A 27078-nucleotide genomic window follows, 5' to 3' on the forward strand; every position below is an offset into this window, starting at 1 on the left:
TTTAAGTTTTTACTATATGCATATAGGGAAAATCAATGACCCCCTGGGGCGGGGCCAATTTTGACCCCAGGGCTTTTATTTGAACAAACTTGGTAGACACCTATTAGAACATGTTTGATGCTCAATATCTTAGCCATAGCTCTTTGAGTTCTTTAAAAGAAGATTTTTTAAGTTTTTACTATATGCATATAGGGAAAATCAATGACCCCCCGGGGCGGGGCCAATTTTGACCCCAGGGCTTTTATTTGAACAAACTTGGTAGACACCCATTAGAACATGTTTCATGCTAAATATCTTAGCTCTAGCTCTTTGGGTTCTTTAAAAGAAGATTTTTTAAGTTTTTACTATATGCATATAGGGAAAATCAATGACCCCCCGGGGCGGGGCCAATTTTGACCCCAGGGCTTTTATTTGAACAAGCTTGGTAGACACTCACTAGAAGATGTTTCATGCCAAATATCTAAGCTCTAGCTCTTATGGTTTTTTAAAAGAAGATATTTAAAGTTTTTTCTTTCGGTTGCCATCGCAACCAGAGTTCTGCATGTAATTAAATTCTTTGAACAAATTTTAAAGGTGACCACCAAAGGAACATTCCTGTGAAGTTTGGATGAAATTGGCTTAGTGGTTTATGAGGAGATGTCATTTAAAGTAAAAGTTCACGGACGGACGACGGACGGACGGACGAACGGACGCCGGACGAAAAGCGATCACAAAAGCTCACCCTGTCACTTTGTGACAGGTTAGCTAGAAATAACAAACTAGGTCAAACAATATCAAATAATAATAACAAAAGTATAGTCAGTTGATATCTTAATTCAATTCGCATCAGAAATGACATTCCTGGTCCAAATTTCAAGTCTCTGTACATTAATCCAAATTTCAAGTCTCTGTACATCAAAAACAGGAAAGTATGTGCAATGGTTTCAAAAATATCAAAAACAGCTCAACTGATGCCAAAATTCAATTATGCACATAAAAATCAGGTTCAACAGTATGTCCCAAAATTTATTGAAATGTGCTTTCTCCAAGTTTCAGTCCAATTCAACAAAAAAATGAAAAAATTACAATTTTTAACAAAATTCAATAAAAAAATTGAGCATACAAACTCATCTTTGTAAGTAAGGTCTTTAGGTCTAATATTTTTTCCTGGTTAATGACCAACAACTGACCTGACAATGATGCAATACGATTTCCGAATTCTAGATCTGAAAGATATTTACACATCATAAACAGGTCATGACATCAAGACTTTCCATCTCTTTTGCAAAAATTACATAACATAATTATGTACACATTCCAACATGAGTTGTTTCCCTTTCATTATGAAAAGATATTCTGTCATAGAAATTTATTGAAATTTATGAAATTCTTACTGAAAATGACTAATTTGGATAAAAGAATGAATAAACTAGGTATGGGAAGCTGCATATCCTATTATAGGCCAAGCAAAATTGGTCTTTTCTATAAAAAAAAGAAGTTTTTATAATGACACTGTCATTATATTTATACTGTGACCACCTATAGTGTGAAGAGTTTAAAACATAACATATCTACTTTGTGTGAAGTCAAAACACGTTTATTTTATATTTATAAAGAGACTGTGTATCCATTGTCAACATTTTCTAAAATTAAATTTGAGCATAGAATATCTTTAAACTATAATTTGAAGAAATGCCATGGATGACCTAGGGCATTAAAGCATTAGCTTAAACAGGGAAAATCAAATTAATATGAGCAAACTTGATAAAAGACTACCTAAGAATGCTACAGACAAAGTTTGGTGATCATCCATCAATTAGTTCAGTTCTGTAGAAGGAGATGTTTAAAGGTATTTCTTTTTTTAGCTTTAGCGGCCCCTAAAACTGGCCAATCAAATATATATGAGCAAACTTGATAAAAGACTACCTAAGAATGCTTCAGACAAAGTTTGGTGATCATCCATCAATTAGTTTTGTAGAAGGAAATGTTTAAAGGTATTTCTATTTTTAACTTTAGCGGCCCCTATAACTGGCCAATCAAATATAAATGAGCAAACTTGATAAAAGACTACCTAAGAATGCTACAGACAAAGTTTGGTGATCATTAAGAGAAGAAGACCATTGTTGACGCTTGACGACGGACGCCTGACGCCGGAGTATACTAAAAGCTAACCCTGAGCCTTCAGCTCTAGTGAGCTAAGAAAAGTTAGATCTTAATCTGTGGACATGGTTCAAATTTCATAGCTGCACATCAAAAAACAAGAAAGTAGGTCACATCATCAAAATCTAGGTTATCAGATATCAAAGTTCAATTTTACAACTAAAACTGTGCACATGGTCCAAATTTCATGGCTGTATATCAAAGGACAAGAAAATAGGTCACAGTGTCCCCTTGGGCAGGGCAAAATTTTGACCCAAGGGTTTAATTCAAACAATCTTGATACAGGTCCACCAAACAACATTTCAAATACCTAAGCTGTAGTTTTCTCCTATTCAGAAAACATTTGTTTTAGTTTCTGTTGTTACTATGTGTACATAATGATAATCAATGCCCCCAGGGCAGGGCCAATTTTGACAACAGGGGCAAAATTTGAACAACTTTGACCTATATATGATATTATATGACAAATATCAAAGCTCTAAGCCTTGTACCTTCAGACAAGAAGATCTTTAAATTTTTGACTCTATGTACATAGTGAAAATCAATGAATCCTGGGACGGGGCAAATTTTGACCCATGGGCAATAATTTGAACAATCTTGTTAGAGGTTAACAACACAATGTTTCATGCAGGAAATCTAACCTTTAGCCTTTGTCAATTTAGAGAAGATGATTTTTTATGTTTTTACTGTATACATATAAAGAAAACCTATGACCCCCCGGGGCGGGGCTTATTTTGACACTTGTGGCAAAATTTGAACAAGATTGGTAGAGTACCTCTGGATGATATCATATACCAAATATCAAAGCTCTAAGTCTTGTACCTTCAGACAAGAGAATTTTTAAGTTTTTTTCTATATGTACATTGTGAAAATCAATGACCCCGGGGGAGGGGTCAATTTCGACCCAAGAGCTATAATTTGAACAATCTTGGTAAAGATCTACCATACAATGCCTTATGTAAAATATCTATGCTCTAGGACTTGTGGGTCTTTACTAGAAGATATTTTAAATTTATTCTTATAATTCCTTTTGGTTGCCATGGCTACCAGATTTCTGCATGGAATGAATTTCTTTGAACACCATTTGAAGCCCTTCACTCAAGGATCAATCCTGCAAAGTTTGGTTGAAATTGAACTAGTTGTTTTTCACAAGAAGATTTTTTAAGTTCACTATATAATCTATATAACACACACGCATGCACACACACACAACACACGCACGCACGCGCGCACACACACACACAGACAGACATACATACAGACACACAAACACACACACAGGTGAATCGCTATATGCCACCGCATTCAAGATGCTGCGGTGGCCTAAAAAGATACTGGCCTAAAAAAATACAAGAAAGTGTACAGAGTATTAATTTTTAGTGTACATTATTATTTATTGCACATTAGCTCAACTTTAGTGTACAGAGTATTGCAAATAAAAACAAAATGAGCAAATTAGAATGGAAAATTAATATTTTTGTCTAAATTATGTCTGTTTATCGATTATGCCATTTTATTTTTGCTGATAATGTACTGTTTATGATATTTATTCAAAAATTTCGGATTCAACAATGCAGTTTTAGTGATATAACTGTTCTTTTCTATGGACAAATACAGAGATTTAATCCCCTATTTGATTGAAAATCACATTATGAACGAAATAAAGTTTAAGCGTGTTATATAATGAGGATGGCATTAAAGTGTATGCTCAGATAACGCCTGAACTTTGTCGGGAGAAGGGTAGAACTAACAACATTGACGATCAAAATCTTTAAATACATGCCTCAAGAAACAGTACTGTGATCATCTAAAAAGAAAAAATATAATATTTTGATGACATTAATTAAAGTTTTTTACATAGAAAATGTGCCTTAAGAAAGATATCAGCACACTTTCGAACGCCAATGTCATCCAACACTTGCCTTGTATCATAATCTTTTCATTGCATTTGCTGCCCTGTATCATATAGAGGATATTGAATGAGTGTAGGTTTAATACTAAATTTATTGAACAAGTAGAATAAAATCATATTTTATTATTTTATTTTTATTATTTTATTATTTATTTTATGCGAGCCTCTGGCGTGCATAATATTGTTTTATTCAACGAGTTCAATAAATTTAGTATTGAATCTACACGAATATAATATTCTCTTTATCACATATATAAAATAAGAATGGTAAACTGTTAGTAAGAATCATTTTTCTTTGACACGCCTATAGTGTAACGCTAACATTACCACGCTTTAACGCTATGTTTATAGCGCAAATGATGTGACGTCAAAGTGTTATTCCACTAGTGTAATATCGTCTAATGTAATATCGTTTTTAAAATACCGGCTAATATTGACAACTTTCAATGCAATTTTGGTACTATTTATAGTAAGATATGCAATAATGGATTATTAATTAATTCTGAATGGTTGAGTCTTCGATGGCAACGAGAACATGGAAACACAGAAAATTGCTGATTTTTTTCGACTGAGTATTTTCATGAGCAGGAATGAAAATTTCACTGCCTATGGATTATTCGCAAATGTTTCCAGTAAAGTATCTCAAACCTCTGCATATAAATTGTAATAAGTATATAATACACAATAAGAAATATTTAAGATTGAATGTGGTATTAATACTCTGTGATTACTCCTCGCATTTACTGGACATTAATAACCAATACTCATTCCACTAAAAAGCAATACTCGTGACACCAACGAGCAACTCCAAAGCAATACTCGGTACACTGACATGAGTATTTATTCTCAAAATGCACTGTCATCTAAGATTCTATTGTTGATTGAACATTTACAGCATTATCATCGCTATCACATTTCATTCGATTCAAGTTTTTCTTTCAAGGAAGTATATACACAAAAACATCCAATTTGAATGACCCGAGCTCATTTATAACGTGAGCAAAGAGACAAATTTAATCTCCTAATTACATTTCAAAGCAATTTCTAAACATCTATGGGTTTTCAGTGACTAGAGAAATTATTGAAGTATTTGTCGGTCTATAAAATTTATATCAAACCCATCCAAAATGACTAAATATCGACGCTTAACTAACATTTGTTCCCCGTTCAAAGTCGCGAAATTCCTCAAAATATCGAGCAATATCCAGGGTACAGTATATTGCAGTGAATACTCAGTAATTGAAAATTGAGTAAACTGTAAATTTTACATAGAGCAACAGATTTATACACACAAACTGCTACAAATCCTGCAATTATGTCATCATAATTTCTAATTCAACTTAAGTATTTGAAATAAGAATAGAAGCTAACGGTATATGTTCTTTGCAGCATGCTCAGATAAAGATGATATTTCATGTAAAATTCTATATCAATGAAATTTTATCACATACTGAATACACATTGTATTATAAGACAAGAATCATGGCAATGCCACGAAACCAGGTTTTCAATTATCACCATTGTAGATATATATGTTGTAGTTCAAATTTATACAAATACAAGCAACAAGCAATGTAACTATGTGCAATGTAAATCTTAAATAATGAATTTTCTTTTTTTACTAACAGTAACCTTGACCCTAAAAGCCATTCCAAGTGTGGTCTTGCTTTAACTTGCTTTACATCAAATTTCATAAAAATATCTTATTCGAAACTCTAGCTATTGACCTGAAACCTATTTTCTATTTTAAGTAACAGTGACCTGACTGGAAACATTTTTCTACTTTTAGCAACAGTGACCTTGACCTTGACTCTAGGGGATCCAAAATCAGGCAGATGAGCTGGCAGGCCTGCAACAAACTAGATAGTTTCTGTTTAATAACTGTATAAAGTTAAATGATTTAGTTGTGATTAGAAGGATATATTAGACTTTTAACTACATTTTATGGAAATAAAAAACAAATTAATATGAGCAAACTTGATAAAAGACTACCTAAGAATGCTACACAGTTTGGTGATCATCTATCAATTATTTCAGTAGGAAATGATGTTCAAAGCTTTTTCTATTGGCCACTAAAAGGGGTCAATCGAATTTATATGAGCAAACTTGATAAAAGAGTACCTAAGAATGCTACAGACAAAGTTTGGTGATCATCCATCAATTAGTTCTGTATAAATAGACGTTTAAAGGTATTTCTATTTTTAGCTTTAGCTAAAAGGGGCCAATTAAATTAATATGAGCAAACTTGACAAAAGTCTACCCAAGAATGCTACAGACAAAGTTTGGTGATCATCCATCAATTAGTGCTGTAGAAATAGATGTTTAAAGGTTTTTTTATTTTTAGCCCTAGAGACCCCTAAAAGGGGCCAATCAAATTAAAATGAGCAAACTTGATAACAGACTACCTAAGAATACTACAGACAAAGTTTGGTGATCATCCATCAATAAGATCTGTATAAAAAGACATTTAAAGGTATTTCTATTTTTAGCCCTAGAGACCCCTAAAAGGGGCCAATCAAATTAATATGAGCAAACTTGATAAAAGACTACCCAAGAATGCTTCAGACAAAATTTGGTGATGATCCATCAATAAGATCTGTATAAATAGACATTTAAAGGTATTTCTATTTTTAGCCCTAGAGACCCCTAAAAGGGGCCAATCAAATTAATATGAGCAAACTTGATAAAAGACTACCCAAGAATGCTTCAGACAAAATTTGGTGATGATCCATCAATTAGTTCTGTAGTAGAAGATGTTTAATGGTTTATCTATTTTTAGCTCTGTTGACCCCTAAAAGGGGCCAATTACAATGACATGAGCAAATTCAAGTGTGACTGTCACAAGGATGCTACAGACCAAATCTAAAGTAGATCTGCTCAGCAGTTTCAGAGAAGAAGACGATTGTTGATGCATGACGACGGAGGCCGGAGCATCCCCCTTTGATACTAATAGCTCACCCTGAACCTTCGGTTTTGGTGAGCTAAAAATTATCCAATCACAAAACTCTGACAATATGCATCATGGCACTTGATGACAAAGCTTCTGTGAAAGTTTGAACAAAGTTTGAACAAAATCGTTTGAGAAATGTAGGAGGAGCCGCCCACAGAAGAAATTGTTTACGCCTGCCCACCTGTCCGCCGACATACCTCATTCTAATAACCAGTTTTTTCCTTTGGAAAACCTGGTTAACAAAGGCCTTTACTTTTGTTGTAAAAGACTTAGGACTCTTTACTCCAATGTACACAACACTTGAAAGTGTATTTTATCTTAATATCATCATGATCTAATCAAGTCTCTTTATTACTTACATAGGGCATTTTAGCATCCCTCATTCTGTTGATGACAGCTTTCATGCCATCAATTCCATTATAGCCCCAGCGGCACAAATGGAAGCCAAGTGCCCAGTATGGTGGCATAAAGGGTCGACCAATAAGTTCTGTGTACTGTTGCACCACATTATCAGGGGTTGGTCCTGTGAACACATAGAAATCTAGTACACCCCCTGTAGTCCTGTATGTCAGGGATGGGGCTGGTTGTACCTCAACCTCTATGATGAAATATGAAAACATAAACAAGATTTGTGAATAAATGCTATGCCACCGCATAAATACAACACTAGGAATAGAAGTAGAGTTCTATAGATTCTAAACAATTTTGCCATAATGCAGTCGTGTCTTGTAAAGTGTGGGGTCAAGGTCAAATTACAGCATTTTAAATGAAAGACAATCTAATGTTAAGATAACAAGAGCCACCGCAAGGCAAGCAGGAGCAACACTCAAATTTTTTCTTTTCCTATAAGCAAACAAATAAATCTTTAAAAAGAAAAGAAAAAAATTATTTTTAAAATATTTATATGTTTGTCTAGTCACACTTGTTGCTTTGTCCAAGTATGAATCCTTTCCATAAATACATGACAAAGTTAAGAAAATACAATATAATCAAAATTCAATGTCATTTAAAGGTCAAGGTCTTAATTAAATTACTCCAAATGTCTGTTTGGTCACAAGTGTTGTTTTGTCAACATAAATCAAATCCATACAAAATTATGACAATTTAACCAAAATTAAATTGTATGACCTTGATAGTCAAGGTCATTTAAAGATCAAGGTCATGGTCAGTTCAACCTTTTTGAAGATCTTGTCCAAAAGGTTGTTTTGTCCAATTATGAAAATAATCCATTGATTAATTACCAATTAAAGAGATAATCAGTGAAGTCAAGGTCAATTTGAGTTTGATTTACATTAAGGTCCTTACCTAAAAAATGTTGTGTCTTAATATCAAGTTAATCTATTTATAAATAACAAAGTTATAGCCAGTAACAGAAAAAGCAAGAATGTGTTTGTTTAAACACAAATGCCCCCTCCGGCTCAGATTCTTGTCAGTAACAATTTTTCAAATAATGGTTACCCATTCACTCAGTTATGTATGGATAACTGCCAAAACTAGAAATGTGTCCATAGGACACGGGTGCCCCCCCCCCCCCCACTCACTCTACCAATTTGGCAATCTTATGTCTCTAGGTGAAAATTTCTTTTTTGGCTACATGTGCCCAAGTGGAAAACTAAAAAAATTTTATTAAGTAAAGAGCAAATAATACAAATACTGAATAAATCCACAAGAAAACCCCAAGGTGCATAAGTACACATGCTGACCAACATTCTTGTAAACTTTCAGGCCTACAGGTCATAAACTATTTGAGTTACGTGCAACACAAGTTAAATATTGTAAATTTTTATTAAGTCAAGGGCAATTACTCTAAAAATACTAAAAATATCCACACTAAAATACCCAGGTGTACAACTACACATGCTGAGCAACATACTTGTAAGGTATCATGACTCTAGGTCAAATACTATTTTAGTTGTGTGCGACACAATTTGAAATTGAGAAATTTTTACTAATTCATAGGCAATAACTCTAAAAATACTAAATATATCCACGCAAAAATACACAGGTGCACAACTACACATGCTGATCAACATTCCCATAAAGTTTCATGACCCTATGTAAAATTCTTTTTGAGTTACATGCGACACAAGTTGAAAATTGCAAATTTTTACTAAGTCAAGGGCAATAACTTTAAAAATACTCAATAAATCCACACGAAAATAACCAGGTGCACAACTACACATGCTGATCAACATTCCTGTAAAGTTTCATGATCCTAGGTCAAATACTTTTTGAGTTACATGCGACACAAGTTGAAAATTGCAAATTTTTACTAGGTCAAGGGCAATAACTCTAAATATACTGAAAAAATCCACACAAAAATACCCAGGTGCACAACTGAACATGCTGACCAACATTCCTGTTAAGTTTCATGACTCTAGATCAAATACTTTTTGAGTTACATGCGACACAAAAGAGAACAGACGGACGGACATACTCACAAAATGGTACTTATGTGACTTTTCCTTTGATCTTTTTGGCCATTTTTAGTAACACAAGGCTTAAAAAAAGACACACAAGTAAAAACGGAATGAATAGGATCAAAGAGAATTTACTGTTACCCATTGTTCTCCAAGTCACACAAGTACCTCTGGTTTTGTACGAAAGGATGGATGGACGGACAGACAAGGGTAAATCTAAATGCTCCCCCCCAAAGGGGGGTGGGGGGGGCACAAAACATACAAAGGCCAAATAAAAAGTGTAAAAAAAATCTATTGTCATTACAAGTGACATTGACTTTCTGACTCCCAGCACTGGATTATCCAAGATATATTCCTTTCAAATATGAAAAACTTCAGGCTATAAATAAAGGCTGTATGAGCCAATGTATAACAAGAGCCACCGCCGAGCGGGGGCAACGCTCTACTTTTTACATTTTTTTAAAAGCAAACAAAGAAACCTTTGAACAAATCTTAATGTTTCCTTTCTATCAATTAAATTGGTGTGTCTTGTCACATTAGTTTTGTCAAAGTATGAATCCTTTTTTAATATATCCCCATGTGTATTACAGAAGAAAAAGAAAAAGATATGTATATGAATACGCATTTATATATATATGCATTTATATATATATATATATATATATATATATATATATATATATATATATATATATATATATATATATATATATATATATATTGAGATGTAATTGAGATGAAAATATGTTGGACTTTAATTGACGGGACCAAATTTTCTTATATTTATATATACGCATTTATATCTATACGCATTTATATATTAATATTATATGTTATTTTGATTCAAAAGTCAAATATATTACTAATTACCTGTCAAGATTTTAATCACCGTCGATCCTTTTATCGGGTGAATTTATCTTAGGTAAATTTATTACCAATATTTTACTCGAAAACCAAAATTAATTTTATTACCAACTTCCAGGTGCCGATTCAAGGGGGATTTTAAAATCACAATCATTGCTTAATTCATATATTATCAAACGTCGAAATAGATTACTTTAGGATTACTGTTTTCACAGTAAAAGATCACTAAATAAGATGTATTAATTCTTTAAGAAATAACGGATTGAAACAAAAAAAGGTATGTAGTGTGTTTGAATGCATTGTTTTTTTCGAAATTAATATAATCTTCCGACGAAAGTTGCTACTTTTGTTTTCGTCGATATCATTCGTGTATATTACCCGTCTGGCTCGGTAATATCAATTTCTTTCGGGTGATCAATATCCAGTCAAAAAGGCGGAAAAAATCTGGAAGGGTAATAAACATGTATATATACACAGTTGACTCTCAAAAAAGTCAAAATCGCTTTACTCAAAATTACGCGTTTGTCGAAGAATTTCTAAAGTCCCGTCGAATTTCCTTCTTTATCTTTGAATTTCAACTCCACTTAGGTCAAATTTTGACTTACCGAGACTCCTGTTTAGTCGAAAAGAAATTTTGGTCCCGTCAATTAAAGTCCAACTGACAGATCAAAGGTCGGCGATATCAAGGTGAGATGTTCTCACTAGTGATTCACACGTTTCATAGTAGTTTTAATTGCCGGTTATCATGTATTATCAACACGTCGTAAAAGTGGTATTAATCGGTTTCAGGACTTAATTGGTTTTAACAGTTAGATAACTAAATTAAGATTTAATTACATTTCTTTAAGAAAGTTGACTCGTGCCAGTCTGACAGGTGTTAGTCAAATAAACAGCCTAGGTATTGATGTGTGTTATCAACGTAAATGACATTTGTATAATTAATGTTCTGTCATTTTGCATACATTAATATATACTTCCGGTTCACGAAAGTTGCTACTTTTGTTTTCGTCCGATGATCAATTCACTTCATATAATAGATAAATTGTTGTTGAAATAAATGTGTTATTGTGCTTTTATTGTAATGAATTGTCATGAGTTATTATCAAAAACATGTGCTTTACTGATGAATACTGACAAACTTGCATTTATGTCATTGCCACAAATGTTGTGTTTATGTTTCACTATTAATATACATGTATTAAATTTTGTTCATTTATAATTTGTAGTTGTAAGTGATTTACCATCATTTCAACTGTTAAATATTGCAGCATTGCCACTATCAACAATAACAAACCTACTTCTTTGCACATTCAATCAGGCACATGTATATACATGTTCGAATGTCAATGTAATGGCGACAGATCCAGGTTACTGGAATTCTGTTTCTCTTGAAGTAAAATGTCCAGTCCCTTGGATTTCGAGTTACCGAGAGTCAACTGTGTGTGTGTATATATATTTAGTTATTTATATATTTATATATATTTATATATATGCATACACACCAATATAATTCAATAATTTAACCTTCAAGGTCAAGGTCATAAAAGAGCCAAAGTCAATTTGAGTTTGATAAAGATGAAGGTCCTGTTATAATATAAAGTCAATCCATTCAATAATAGCAAAGTTACAGCCAGTTACAGCCAAAAATAAAAAATGAAAATTTCAATAATTTGACCTTCAAAGTCAAGGTCATTTATGAGGGAAAGTCAAGGTCTGTCTGGTTATTTGAAGGGCTATCCTTGAAGATTATTATGTTCAAGTTTGATGACAATCCATTCAAAAACAACAAAGTTACAGCCAATAATAGCAAGAACAGGTAAAATTTGGACTTTTGACCTTCAAGGTCAGGTCATTTATGAAGGCCAAGGTTAGATGGTCTACTGAAAGGTCTTGTCCCAAGGGTTGTTGTGGCCAAGTATGAAGACAATACACCAAGAAGTAAAAAAGTTATGATCCAGGTACAATTTTGCGGAAGGCAACGGCAACGCCACTGGGACTATCACAATACCTCTACTTTTTAAAAAAAAAAAAATAGATCTATCACTAAATGTGATTAATACCCCTGCAAGACTGCTTCGGAAATGAGGAAGTCCTTGCAAAAGAATTGAAATAGAGTTATAGTTGTGGGCAATAAAAGATAGTTGTGGTTCTTGTATGTTGCATTTCCTTTTAACGTGGTTGACCATTGATGAAGTTTTATTGAATTACTCTGTAATTAGTCCAGAAAGAGTTACGCTTCTTGCGCATTGCACTTCTTCTCATTGCGCTTGACCATTGTATGAGTTGCATTGAATTCTAAACATTAGTTTTTAAGTTATGCACCGGACAAGGAAAAGGAACAAAGGGCAATAACTCTACAAATACTGAAGATGTAGTTATGGTTATTGTACACTTCACTTCCTGTCATTGCCCTTGACCTTTGTATGAAGTAGTATTGAATTCCAACTACTAGTTTTCAAGTTATGCACTGGACAAAAAAGGTAACAAAGGGCAATAACTGTAATTTATCCAAATAGTTATGGTTCTTGTGCACTGCACTTCATCTCACTGCCCTTGACCATTGTGTGAAGTTTCATTGAATTCCAACCATTCATTTTAAAGTTATACACTGGACAATAAAAAGTAACAAAGGGCAAAAACTCTTAAATGAGTCAAGAAAGAGTTATGGTTTCTGTGCACTGCACTTCCTCTCAATATACTTGACCATTGTATGAAATTGTATTGAATTCCAACTAGTAGTTTTCAAGTCATGCTCTGAACAAGAAAAAAGCAATGGAAAGGTAACCAAGGGCTATAACTCTATAATTACTCTGGACAGAGTTATGGTTTTTGTGCACTGCACTTCCTCTTATTGTGCTTGACCATTGTATGAAGTTGTTTTGAATTCCAACCAGTACTTTTCAAGTTATGCTCTGGACAAGGCAAAGTATCAAAGGGCAATAACTCTGTTATTACTTTAGATAGAGTTATGGTTCTTGTGCACTGCACTTCCTCTTATTTTGCTTGATCATTGTATTTAGTTGTTTTGAATTCCAACCATTAATTTTCATGTTATGTTCCGGACAAGGAAAAGTAACAAAGGGCAATTACTCTGTAATTAGTCAAGATAGAGTTATGGTTCTTGTGCACTGCACTTCCTCTCTATGTGCTTGATCATTGTATGAAGTTGTATTGAATTCCAACCATTAGTCTTCAAGTTATGGTCCAGACAAAAGAAAGCTATGGAAAAGTAACAAAGGGCAATAACTCTGTAATTACTTTAGATAGAGTTTTGGTTCTTGTGCACTGCACTTCCCCTTATTGTGCTTGACCATTGTACGAAGTTGTTTTGAATTCCAACCAGTAGTTTTCAAGTTATGCTCCAGACAAGGAAAAGTAACAAAGGGCAATAACTCTGTAATTAGTCAAGATAGACCGCTGGACCCATCGACCTACTGACTGACCGATCAACCGACCGACCACCTAGTGACTCCTACATACCCCCCAATCTTTGTTTGGGGGGTATAAAAAATGGAGCTAAAAATGAATAATGCAGTAAACTGTTAAATATCCATACCCATAGCATTACTGTTTAGAAGGAACACTCCATGTGCATTGTTATCTCTCTCAATATTTAGATAGAATGGGTGAACACCATACAAATTGCTATCCGGCTGTAATGTATAAGAATATCAAGTATAGTTAACTTTATACAAATTGCCATCCCTCTGCAATACATTATAAACAAAATATGCCTCCACTGTTTAGGGAAATGTTGGAGGATATAATGTATAAACATACAAATTATCTATAAATAATTAAATATACGGTTCATGTAAAAAAAACCTTGATAACCTACTCAATAATCTATTGCTATATTATATGGAAGACAGCAGGTTATCTCACCTTGTGTATCGCAACAAAGATGCATAATTCCTTAATTTACTTGGTGTTTAGCATACATGTATTAAAGAAGAAGAAGAAAAACAGTCATGCTTCAAATAAATTGTGTATGTTATCATTTAATAATTTACAGTGTCCTTCATCAGCTTCAAAACTTTGTTTTTTTCTATAAAGATATTGTAAAACTCCAGAATTACAGCAAATTTTTAAATTTGACTGTGTTTGTCTTCAACACAAATAAATTTTGCCAGTATATCTATCTATTTGCAAATAACTTAACAAAACTGGGTATAATTTTAGAATTTTTTATTATCATTATTTTGAATAATATCTCACAGATGGTGGCTGATCCCTGCTCCAGAAAGCCCTTTTTGTCCAGTTAGTGCTTACAAGGAATGCTGCCCTGTGCTCTCCAAGCCCATAAAGATACTTTGTGCTAAGCTGAGTACCAAGCTGAATAAACTGGTCAGCAAATACCAATGGCGAAACATTCTGTGAACTAAACCTGTTTGTTAATACGAGAAAATATTTTAATCAGCACAATAAAAGCAAATCTTACTGACAATATGCTGTATGAAACTATTGATGAGGGGGAAAATATGTAAGTACAAAAAAATAAAGTCTAAAAGCGATTTCATGTAAAATTGTTGTACAGGTTTAAGGTTTTCTTGACATTGTTTATAATGTCTCTTATTTAAAGCTTGACAAATTTATAATACAAATTCACAAGGTTAATTACCGAACATAAAATTTAGTATCAAGATGTCTAAAATGGTTGACAAGTGATGCAGTGGTCAAATGGTATTAACTATGCATGACTTAGTTTTATCCACATAAGTAAAATTGATAACAGTCTTTCAAATGAGAAATATAAAATAAAACTTCTCTGAATTTTGAAACTGTGTAATTTTTTTACTATTTCCTATTCAAAATGATTTAAATGGTAGACTGCTTGAAAACATCATGTTTAAAATGTCCACATGACATTTAAATTCGGTAAATAAGAATAAAATTTTTTGTTAAGCACTTACAATACATGTCCAGAAGATTTTCTTGTAACAGTTATATAAAAAGGTCCATGTGATGGGATATATAAGTTATAATTTGTTTTTACTGCTGTCACAGGATTGATTGCCCTTGACAATTTGATCGGTACCTCATATCTAGCATTATTTGGGTCATAGATCTGAAACATAATAAATTTGCTACATTAAAACTTTATTGTGTGACCTGATAGTCTTCTGCATCTTTTGATGATTACATTCATGGCAAAGAAACACATAAACAAGAGGGCCAAGATGGCCCAAGATCACTCATCTGACCCATCCAACTCATCCGAGCAATTACTTAGAAAAGCATCCTGACCAAGTTTGATGACAAATGAGTCAACAAGAGCCACCGCCGGGCGGGGGCAACGATCGATTTTTTACTTTTCTAAAAAGATACAAAGGAACAGTTTGAATAAATCTTAATGTTTCCTTTTTTAATTCTAATAGGTCCGTCTTGTCACACTAGTTATGTTGAAGTATGAATCCTCTCCATAAATAGATGACAATGTTAAGAAAATATTATCAAAATTCAGAAGAAAACAAGATTGCATTTGTGAAAAATGTTATGCCACCGCATTAATACAACACTAAATAGTAGTGTAGGAACATACTTTTTTTTGTTTCTATACAATTGAAGATTGTCATAATGCATAGATCCCTGACCTATCTAATTCTTATTATCAAATTAGTGGTTAAATCTATTGTTATTCAAATAAAAGATTAGAGTAGGAATATATCAATGCAGTTGAGTCTATTGAATTTGGTGGTGAAGGTCATATTTCACACAGCCTTAATTTCATGACAGCACAGTAAGACACTTTGTCAAAATCTAGGTCAGCTGATATTAAAGTTCAATTTTACAACTAAAACTGTGCTCATGGTCAAAATTTCATTGCTGTACATCAAAGGACAAGAAAGTAGGTCATTGTCCCCTTGGGCAAGGCAAAATTTTTACCCAAGGGTTTAATTCAAAACAATCTTGATACAGGTCCACCAAACAACATTTCATGTCAAATATCTATGTGTAGCTTTCTCCAATTCAGAAAACATTAAATTTGTTTTAGTTTCTGTTTTTACTATGTGTACATAATGAGAATCAATGCCCCCCGGGCAGGGCCAATTTTGGCACCAGGGGAAAAATTTGAACAACTTTGGTAGAGGACCTATAGATGATATTATATAGCAAACATCAAAGCTCTATACCTTGTACCTTCAGACAAAAAGATTTTTTATTTTTTTACTACATGCACATAATGAACATCAATGACCCCCGGGGCAGAGCCAATTTTGACCCCAGGGCTATTATTTGAACAATCTTGGTAGAGGTTCACTTCGCAAAGTCTCATGCCAAATATTTAACCTCTAGCCTTTGTCAATTCATAGAAGAAGATTTTTCAAGTTTTTAATTTATACATATAAGGAAAACTATCGCATCTGGGGCAGGGCAATTTTAACACTAGGGGCATAATTAAAACAACTTTAGCAGAGGACCCATAGATGATATTATTTACCAAATATCAAAGCTCTAAGCCTTGTACCTTCAGACAGGAAGATTTTTAATTTTTTACTATATGTACATAGTGAAAATGAATGAGCCCCTGGGGTGGGGCCAATTTTGACCCCAGGGCTATAATTTGTACAATCTTGCTAGAGGTTCACTACACAATGTTTCATGCAAAATATCTAATCTTTACCCTTTGTCAATTTAGAAAAGATGATTTTTTAAGTTTTTACTATATACATATAAGAAAACCTATGACCCCCCAGGGCAAGGTTAATCTTGACATTAGAGGCAAAATTTGAACAACTTTGGTAGAGTACCTGTAGATGAAATCATATAACAAATATTAAATCTCTAAGCCTTATTCCTTCAGACAATAAGATTTTTTGATTTTTAACTATATGTACATAGTGAAAATCAATGACCCCTGGGGCAAGGCCAATTTTGACCCCAGGGCTAAAATTTGAACAATCTTGGTAGAGGTTCACTACACAATATTTCATGCAAAATATCTAACCTCTAGCATTTGTCAAATGTTAGAAGAAATTTTTAAAAAGTTTTTACCATATACATATAATGAAAACCTATGACCCCCGGGGCAGGGTTAATTTTGACACTAGAGGCAAAATTTGAACAATTTTGGTAGAGTACCTATAGATAATAACACATACCAAAAATCAAACCTCTAAGCCTTGTACCTTCACACAAGAAGATATTCTAAGTTTTTACTATATGTACATATAGTGAAAATCAATGACCCCTGGGGCGGGGCTGATTTTGACCCCAGGGCTATAATTTAAACAATCTTGGTAGAGGTCCACCAGACAATACCTTTTGCGGATTATCTTAGCTCTAGGCCTTTTGGGTCTTTACGAGAAGATTTTTTTAATTTATTCTTATAATTCCTTTTGGTTGCCATGGCAACCAGATTTCTGCATGGAATGAAATTCTTTGGAAACTTTGGAAGCCCTTTACCAAAGGATCAATCCTGCCAAGTTTGGTTGAAATTGGACTAGTGGTTTTTCACAAGAAGATTTCTTAAGTTCACTATATAATCTATAGAACACACATACAAACAAACACACACACACACACACACAAACACACACACACAGGTGCTGCGGTGGCATCAAAAAATTATATACATATATGAATATGTATTAAAGCAAAAATCAGTGAACATTCAATAATTTAACCATAAAGGTCAAGGTCTTACATGAGTCAAGGTCAACTTGAGTGTGCTATACATGGAAATCTTATCCTAAAGAATGTTCTGTTATAATATGAGTAATAACAAAGTTATAGCAAGTTATAGCAAAACAAAAGGGCCATAATGGCCCTTATATCGCTCACCTGACTCATAATTGAGGCTCTGAATTAATATTGTAAGCAAATGAATGAAATGAATGAAAGGCAGATTTAATGCCATAAACTTAAACTGATATCATAATATTCATATCTGTACCTGAAATAGTGCAAATGTTTAAATAAGGTTTTTCCATTTATGCCTTTTTATGTGCTGTGACATGTTTTTGACCTCAGATAACCTATATGCAAATCTGTAATAGAAATCATATAAACAACCGTTCTAACCAATCTAAGATATTTGAACCAAAACAGTGGTTTTTCAATATTTGGGCTGTATAACATACATTTTGACCTATGATGACCCTTATTCCAAATTGAGCAAAAAAATCATCTTAACAATCTATCTAACCAATTTCCAGGATATTTGGACCAAAACAGTAGCCTTTAAAGTGTTTACAAGGTTGTTCCATATTTGGGCTGCGTGACCTAGTTTTCAACCCCAGAAAACCCATATCTGAAAAAGCCCTAGCAAACATCAAAACAAACTTTCTCACCAATTTGAGTTGAAACAGTAGCCTCTATAGTGTTTTTCCATATTTGGAAACCTATTCCCCCCATCGTGGTGCCAATATTTACACTAGAGAAAACTTTGAACAACTTTGTTAGAGGACATACATAATATCATTTACCAAATATCAAGGCTCTTAAAGCCTCATATCTTCAGAAAAAAGTTTTTTTAAGTTTTTACTATATGTACATAATGATTTTGACCCAAGGGCTATAATTTGAATAATTTTTGTAGACTTTCATTAGATGATGCTACACACAAAATATCTAAGCTCTAGGCCATGCATTTTCAGAGAAGAAGATTTTAAAAGATTTCATTCTAAAAATCTATTTTAGCCCTGCTGATCCAGATATTCAATTGAGCAAAACCATTTGAAGAATTTTAGTAGAGCTTCATATAATGAACATCCAAGGAAAATTTCATCAAGTTTGGGCATGTGGTTTCTGAGAAGAAGTTGTTTGTATAAACTAGAACTCCGCGGGTCGGATGTGTCGCCTTGTGAACAATATAGTTTTGGAGAAATGGCCAGAACAAAAATGAAATATGAAAATTAACAAAGGGCAATAACTCAAACAAGAGGGCCATGATGGCCCTGAGTCGCTCACCAGAAACAACTGCTTTTCAGAGTTGGAAATTATCCATTGTCAATATTTTCTGATATTTAATTTGAGCATAGAATATGTTTAAATAATAATTTGACTAAATGCCATGACCTGGGGCGACTAAGCTTTAGCTTAAACGGCACCAATCAATTTAATATGAGCAAACTTGATAAAAGACTACCTAATAATGCTACAAAGTTTGGTGATCATCTATCAATTATTTCAGTAGGAAATGTTCAAAGGTTTTTATATTTTTGGCTTTAGTGGCCCCAAAAAGGGGCCAATCAAATTAATATGAGCAAATTTGATAAAAGCGTACCTAAGAATGCTACAGACAAAGTTTGGTTATCATCCATCAGTTAGTTCTGTAGAAATAGATGTTTAAAGGTATTTCTATACTCAGCTTTAGCGGCCCCTAAAAGGGGCCAATCAAATTAATATGATCAAAATTGATTAAAGACTACCCAAGAATGCTACAGACAAAATTTGGTGATCATTCATCAATTAGTTCCGTAGGAGAAGACATTTAAAGGTTTTTCTATTTTTAGCTCTAGAGACCCCTAAAAGGGGCCAATCAAATTAATATGATCAATCTTGATAAGAGACTACCCAAGAATGCTACAGACTAAGTTTGGTGATCATCCATCAATTAGTTCTGTAGAAATAGATGTTTAAAAGGTATTTCTATTTTTAGCTTTAGCTGCCATAAAAGAGGCCAATCACATTAATATGAGCAAAGTTGCTATCAGACTACCCAAGAATGCTACAGACAAAGTTTGGTGATCATCCATCTATTAGTTCCGTGGGAGAAGACATTTAAAGGTTTTTCTATTTTTAGCCCTAGAGACCCCTTAAAGGGGCCAATCAAATTAATATGAGCAAACTTGATAAAAGACTACCCAAGAATGGTACAGACAAAGTTTGGTGATCATCTATCAATTAGTTCTCTAGATATAGATGTTTTAAGGTATTCATATTTTTAGCTTTAGCGGCCCCTAAAAGGAGCCAATCAAATTAATATGAGCAAACTTGATAAAAGACTACCCAAGAATGCTACAGACAAAGTTTGGTGATCATCCATACATTAGTTCTGTAGAAGAAGATGTCTAAAGGTATTTCTATTTTCAGCCCTAGAGACCCCTAAAAGAGGCCAATCAAATCATATGAGCAAATTTGATAAAAGGCTACCCAAAAATGCTACAGACAAAGTTTGGTGATTATCCATCGATTAGTTCTGTAGTAGAAGATGTTTAAAGGTTTTTCTATTTTAAGCTCTGTTGACCCCTAAAAGGAGCCACTTGAAATGACATGAGCAAATTCAAGTGTGACTGTCACAAGGATGCTACAGACCAAATTTGAAGTAAATCTGCCCAGCGGTTTCAGAGAAGAAGACGATTGTTGACGCACGACGGAGTATCCCCCTTTGATACTTATAGCTCACCCTGAGACTTCGGCTCTGGTGAGCTAAAAATAAGAAATGCAGAGCAGCAGTTTCTTTGCAATGCACTTCTTATCAATAAGATCTATCATCCTATGAAGTTTCAAGTCTATAGCTTTTATAATTTATGAGAAATGGCCTGGACAAAAATAAAGTAGCAAATTAATTATGGGTAATAACTCAAAAATAAGAAGTGCAGAGTACCACCTCTTGTACACTGCACTTTTTCTTAATGAGATCTATCATCCTATGAAGTTTAAAGACCATAGCTTTTATACTTTAGGAGAAATGGCCTGGAAAAAAATAAAGTATGAAAAATAACAAAGGGCAATAACTAAAAAAAAAAAGAAATGCAGAGTACCGGTTCTTGTGCACTGCACTTTGGGTAATTATAAGAAGCATGAATACCAAGTTTGAAGCCAATCCGACTTATAATGACTGACTTATGCCCCGGAAAAGCTTAAGGGGCCGCCGACAAAAATAACCCCTATATGTCTTTTTCAAGGCGACACAAAAATTGAAGATGGAAGCACAGACACACTGACAGATGATGGACGCCGAACAAATTGTGATAAAAAAAGCTCACCTTGAGCACTTTGTGCTCAGGTGGGATAAAAAAGTACAGCAGCTGTAATTTTTAACTGAACATTTAGGCAGTTCGAAGGACAGCTACATCCCCTTCCGCAGTGAACATGAATGTGTACTTCTTGACCTTTTACCAACCATGACCTTGTTGTTAAGCCATGCACATCATAAGCACATAGTCTCACGATAGTGAATATTTGTGCCAAGTTATTCAAAATCTTCCATAAAGTCAAAAAGTTATAGAGAACATATAACCTTGACCTTGGCAGTAGCAACCTGGATGTTGAGCTCTGCAGATTGTTTCATGGTAGGGATCATTTGTGCCAAGTAAGTTTTAAATCTTTGAATTGTCAATAAGTTGTAGAGCAGACATAAAAATAGATGTTTTTACATTGGACCTTTCTTCTCTGAAAATGGTGTCATAATGGTGATCATTTCTGCCAAGTTATCATAAAAACATTGCAGCGGTTTAAATGTTATGGACAGACACGAAATGTAGACTTTCTAACATTTGACCTGTAAGTGTGACCTTGAATTTGGGGGTAGCAATTCAATTATTGTGCTCTGCACATCGTCTCATAATGGTGTACACTTGTGCCAAGTTATTTTAAAAACTTTTCAGCGGTTTAAAAGTTATGTAGCGGACATGAAATGTAGACTTTTTAACACTTGACCTTTAAGTGTGACCTTGACCTTGGGGGTAGCAACCAAATTATTGTGCTGTGCACATCGTCTTATAATGGTGATCACTTTTGTCAAGTTTATAAAAAAAAAATTCAGCGGTTTAAAAATAATTAAGCGGACATAAAATATAAACCTTTAAACACTTAAACTTTACGTGTGACCTTGACCTTGGGGCCTTGGGGGTGGCAACCCAATTATTGCACTCTGAACATTGTCTCATTATGGTGATCACTTGTGCCAAGCTATTTAAAAAAAATTCAGAGGTTTAAAAGTTGTGGAGGGGACAGGAAATGTAGACTTTTATACATTTGACCTTTTACTGTGACATTGACCTTAGGGGTAGCAACCCAAATATAGAGCTCTGCACATGTTCTTATAATGGTGATCGATTGTGCCAATTTATTTCAAAAACATTTCAGCAAAAAATTTATGGAGCGGACACAAAATGTAGACTTTTTATTATGAAATGAAGACTTTTTAGCATTTGACTTTTAAGTGTGACCTTGACCTTGGGAGTAGCAACCCAATTATTGTGCTTTACACATTCTCTCATTATGGTGATCACTTGTGCCAAGTTATTTTAAAAACTAGAAATGTGTCATCATGCCACGGATGCCCCCGCATGCAGCCAAAATTTCAGATGGTGCTTTAATTATTTTTTTCATTTTAAGTTCAAAGCCCTTAAAACTTTTCAATGTTAACACAAACCATTTTCATACAATGTTCAAGGCACTGAAATTATTCAGTCTAAACCTTTTAAAAATAGCATATTGCATATTTGTAGCCAAAATAATGGCTAAAAGTAAGAGTGCTGAAAGTGAAAGTTCAAAATTTTTCCAACATTCAGGAAAGATAAGTTTGTCTTAAATCATTGAACTACAACCAAATTCAAACTTAAACTGCTTATTTCTAAGATGTATCTATATTATTTTCAAAGTGAAAGGGACATAACTCTTCCAAAAAATCATCAAACCATGACCAAATTCCAACTTGACCTGCCCATTCCTTTGACATATCCATATGTCAAATTTAATATGAATATGTAACACTGTTGGGTAGATAATGAACAGAAACTGTAAATTTCATATTATTTTCAAAGTGAAAGGGGCATTACTCTGCCAAAAATCATTGAACCATGACCAAACTCGAACTTGGCCTGGGCATTCCAAAAACATATCCATATGTCAAATTTGAGTTGAATGTGTTGTACCATTGGGGAGATAATAAACGGAAACTGAAAATTTCATATTACTTTCAAAGTGAAAGGCGCATAACTCTGCCAAAAATCATTGAACCATGACCAAATTTGAACTTGACCTGCACATTCCTTTGACGCATCCATATGTCAAGTTTGAGTTGAATGTGTTGTACCTTTATGGAGATAATGAACGGAAGCTGAAAATTTCATATTAATTTCAAAGTAAAAGGGGCATAACTCTGCCAAAAATCATTGAACCACGACCAAATTCGAACTTGACCTGTATTTTCTCATGACATATCCATATGTCAAGTTTGAGTTGAATGTATTGTACCTTTGGGGAGATAATGAACGGAAACTGAAAATTTCATATTATTTTCAAAGTAAAAGGGGCATAACTCTGCCAAAAATCATCGAACCATGACCAAATTCGAACTTGACCTGTATTTTCTCATGACATATCCATATGTCAAGTTTGAGTTGACTGTGTTGTACCGTTGGGGAGATAATGAACGGAAACTGAAATTTCATATTATTTTCAAAGTAAAAGGGGCATAACTCTGCCAAAAATCATCGAACCATGACCAAATTCGAATTTGACCTGTATTTTCTCATGATATATCCATATGTCAAATTTGAGTTGAATGTGTGCAACCGTTCTTAAGATAATGAACGGAAACTGATGATGACGGAATGACAGAATGACGGAAGGACGGAAGGATGGAAGGACGGAATGACGGAACAGGGTAACACTATATGCCCCGGCCATTACATGGCGGGGGCATAAAAATCAGCGGTTAAAAAGTTATGGAACGGACACGAAAGTGTTCATGTTACTGACCGACAGACAGACGTCCTGCCGAAATGGAATAAGGTGCCATTTCTTTTGTTATTTTGTATTGTTTAATAGAGGGCCAAAGGCCTCTTACTCTATTGCTACGGAATGAACTCCATTGTTCTCTTTTGTTCTGTTTACAGTTAGATGGCCCCCTATCTCTATTCTGTAGTGCTGACAGACAGACAGACTGATAGATGGATGCCATTCCTATAATCCCCTTTCCGCTACGTGGAAAGGGATTAAAATACAGGTGTATTTTAGTCAAAAATACAGGAGTAAAATTTCGTAGTTGAGGCCATAATGTCAACAAATTGCCAATTGGACTTAAAGACTTTAATGACAGGAAGCTCGGCTGGGGTCCAGGTTCCAATAAACAAGGACTTAGATTAATATAAATTTTACTCTCATTGTGCCTGAAAAAAATTCAGGCCAGGATGTCTGCGGGAAAGGCTTCAACCCTTTAAGCGATGGATCCATGCCTGTTTAAAACATTAGTCTATTTAACCTTTTCCCTCATATGAGCGTGTTTTGACGGCTTTTCACCCCCCCCCCCCCCAACACACACTTTCTGAGGCCTCAAACAGTGAAAAAATGCCCTATTTAGACCCCAAACACCGTTTTTCGTTTGAGAGATGTTGTTAAAAAAAGTGACCACTTTTTCGGCGCCGTCCCCCATCATAAAGGTACATCAGGGGGTTGCCAGACGGGGGGTGTGCCCCCTTCTGTTTGGGGGGTTTGAAGGGTGGCGGCAGTGACCCCTCATCGCCAAGAAAATGTTGGACTTGTGAGAGGCTAAAAATGACCCGATGTCGATCATAAGGTAAAGTGTTACCAACGCTGAGAAGCCTTTGACTCTATCTCAATCCATTGAGAAGTTGCAGCACTTTGAAATCAGTTTTGATGGAAAAAAAAAAAACATTGGAGAATAGTGATTTTTACTATTTGTTAGATGTTATTCTGTTGGAGCAGGATAATTCAATTTTAATGGGTCTTTTGGTAATGAAAACTTATGGCTGGAGTGATAAAAGCTATTGAAACCTTTGTGAATACTGATGGCTGAAAATAACAAAGGGCAATCACTGAAAAATAATGCAGGGTAGGCTATCATTTTTGTGTGCTGCACTCCTCCTCAATGAGATCTATCCACCTATGAAGTTTCAAGTTGATACCGCTAACACTTTTTGAGATAAGCTCCGGACAAAATGTATGAAAAATAACAAAGGGCAATAACTCAAAATTATAAAGTCAAAACCGTTTTCAAGATAACAAGCTGAAACCATTCTGACATTTAAGGCCCCTGTTACCGTGACCTTTGAATCAATGACCCAAAAAGCAAAACGGGTCATCTGCTGGTTATGACCAATCACTATGTGAAATATGAAAACTTTGTGATGAATACTTTTCAAGATAATCAGCGGAAATAATGTGGTATACCTACGGACGGACCAACAGACTGACGACAGACATAAGCAAAACAATATACCCCCTCTTCTTTGAAGGGGGGCATAATGAAAATTTCATTAATTTGACCTTCAGGGTCAAGGTCATATATGATTGAAGGTCAAGGTCTGTCTGTTTAACTTAAAAGGCTATCCTTAAAGATTATAATGTTCAAGTTTGAAGACAATTCATTCAAAAACAAGAATTTGTAACAGAGTTACCAACGTCCCCCGCCCCGGGAGTTTTATATGAAGCATAAAATTGTGCTATTTCAAAAGATTGAGGTATGGATCTCAGGACATTCAGTCCAAAATTATGATCAATGCTAGATCTGCAAATGTAACAATAAATTTGTTAAAAAAATAAAATGAAACACGGAATTTAAAAATCTATCATGTTAAGCTTTGACCTCTAAGTGTGACCTTGACCTTGGAGGTAGGGGAGCAGGTGTTGTGCATGACACAACGTCTTATTATTGAGACTATTTGTGCCAAGTATTTTCAAAATCCCTTGAACTATGAAGAAGTTATAGATTGGACACAAAATATACCCTATAACAGACTATGTTAATTTTTGACCTCTAAGTGTGACCTTGACCTTGGAGGTAGGGATGCAGGTGTTGCGCATGACACATCCTCTTATTATAGTGACTATTTGGGTGAAGTATTTTCAAAATCCCTTAATCTATGAAGAAGTAATGGACACGACAAAAAATATACCAAATAACAGACTCTGTTAACCTTTGACCTCTAAGTGTGACCTTGACCTTAAGAAGTAGGGGTGCAGGTGTTGTACCTGACATATCGGCTTATTATTGTGACTATTTGTGCCAAGTTATTCCAAAATCCCTTGAACTATGAAGAAGTTCTAGATTCGACACAAAATATACCCTATAACAGACTATGTTAATTTTTGACCTCTAAGTGTGACCTTGACCTTGGAGGTAGGGATGCAGGTGTTGCGCATGACACATCCTCTTATTATAGTGACTATTTGGGCGAAGTATTTCAAAATCCTTTGATCTATGAAAAAGTTATAGACCTGACACAAACTAGAACTATCACTAAATGTGATTAATACCCCCACAAGTCTGCTTCGGAAATGAGGATGTTACTAGTAACAGAATACCTTGTAAAAGAATTGAAACATAGAGTTATGGTTGTGGGCAATTAAAGATAATTGTGGTTCATGTATGTTGCATTTCCTTTCAATGTGGTTGGCCATTGATGAAGTTTAATTGAATTACTCTGTAATAAGTCCAGAAAGACAAAGAAAAAGAACAAAGGGCAATAACTCTATAAATACTTAAGATAGAGTCATAGTTCTTGTGCACTGCACTTCCTCTTATTGTGCTTGACCATTGTATGAAGTTGTTTTGAATTCCAACCTGTACGTTTTAAGTTATGCTCCGGACAAGGAAAAGTATCAAAGGGCAGTAACTCTGTATTTTGTCAAAATGGATTTATGGCTCTTGTGCACTGCACTTCCTTTGAATGTCCTTGACAACTGTATGAAGTTGTACTGAATTCCAAACAGTAGTTTTCAAATTATGCTCTGGACAAGGAAAAGTAACAAAGGGCAATAACTCTATAACTAGTCAAGATGGAGTTATGGTTCTTGTGCACTGCACTTCCCCTTATTGTGCTTGACCATTGTATGAAGTTGTTTTGAATTCCAACCAGTAGTTTTCAAGTCATGCT

The 27078-nt window shown here is 34.3% G+C and overlaps 1 protein-coding gene across 2 annotated transcripts in view; it reads right to left on the reverse strand.

Annotated features, from left to right (window-relative positions):
• The window catches only part of LOC132720987 (lysosomal alpha-glucosidase-like), a 166471-nt gene that overhangs the window by 113001 nt on the left and 26392 nt on the right, over window positions 1-27078 (reverse strand). For both annotated transcript variants that reach the window (XM_060705235.1, XM_060705234.1), the window contains exons 4-7: window positions 15199-15353; window positions 14504-14672; window positions 13842-13938; window positions 7361-7599 (exon numbers count right to left, since the gene is read on the reverse strand). In XM_060705235.1, coding sequence (XP_060561218.1) covers window positions 7361-7599; window positions 13842-13938; window positions 14504-14672; window positions 15199-15353 — 660 coding nt within the window. The remainder of the gene's footprint in view (window positions 1-7360; window positions 7600-13841; window positions 13939-14503; window positions 14673-15198; window positions 15354-27078) is intronic.

This window comes from Ruditapes philippinarum, unplaced genomic scaffold (genome assembly GCF_026571515.1).
Source record: "Ruditapes philippinarum isolate M1 unplaced genomic scaffold, ASM2657151v2 ctg182_1_1_1_1, whole genome shotgun sequence".
In the NCBI taxonomy this organism is placed as follows: Eukaryota; Metazoa; Mollusca; class Bivalvia; order Venerida; family Veneridae; genus Ruditapes; species Ruditapes philippinarum.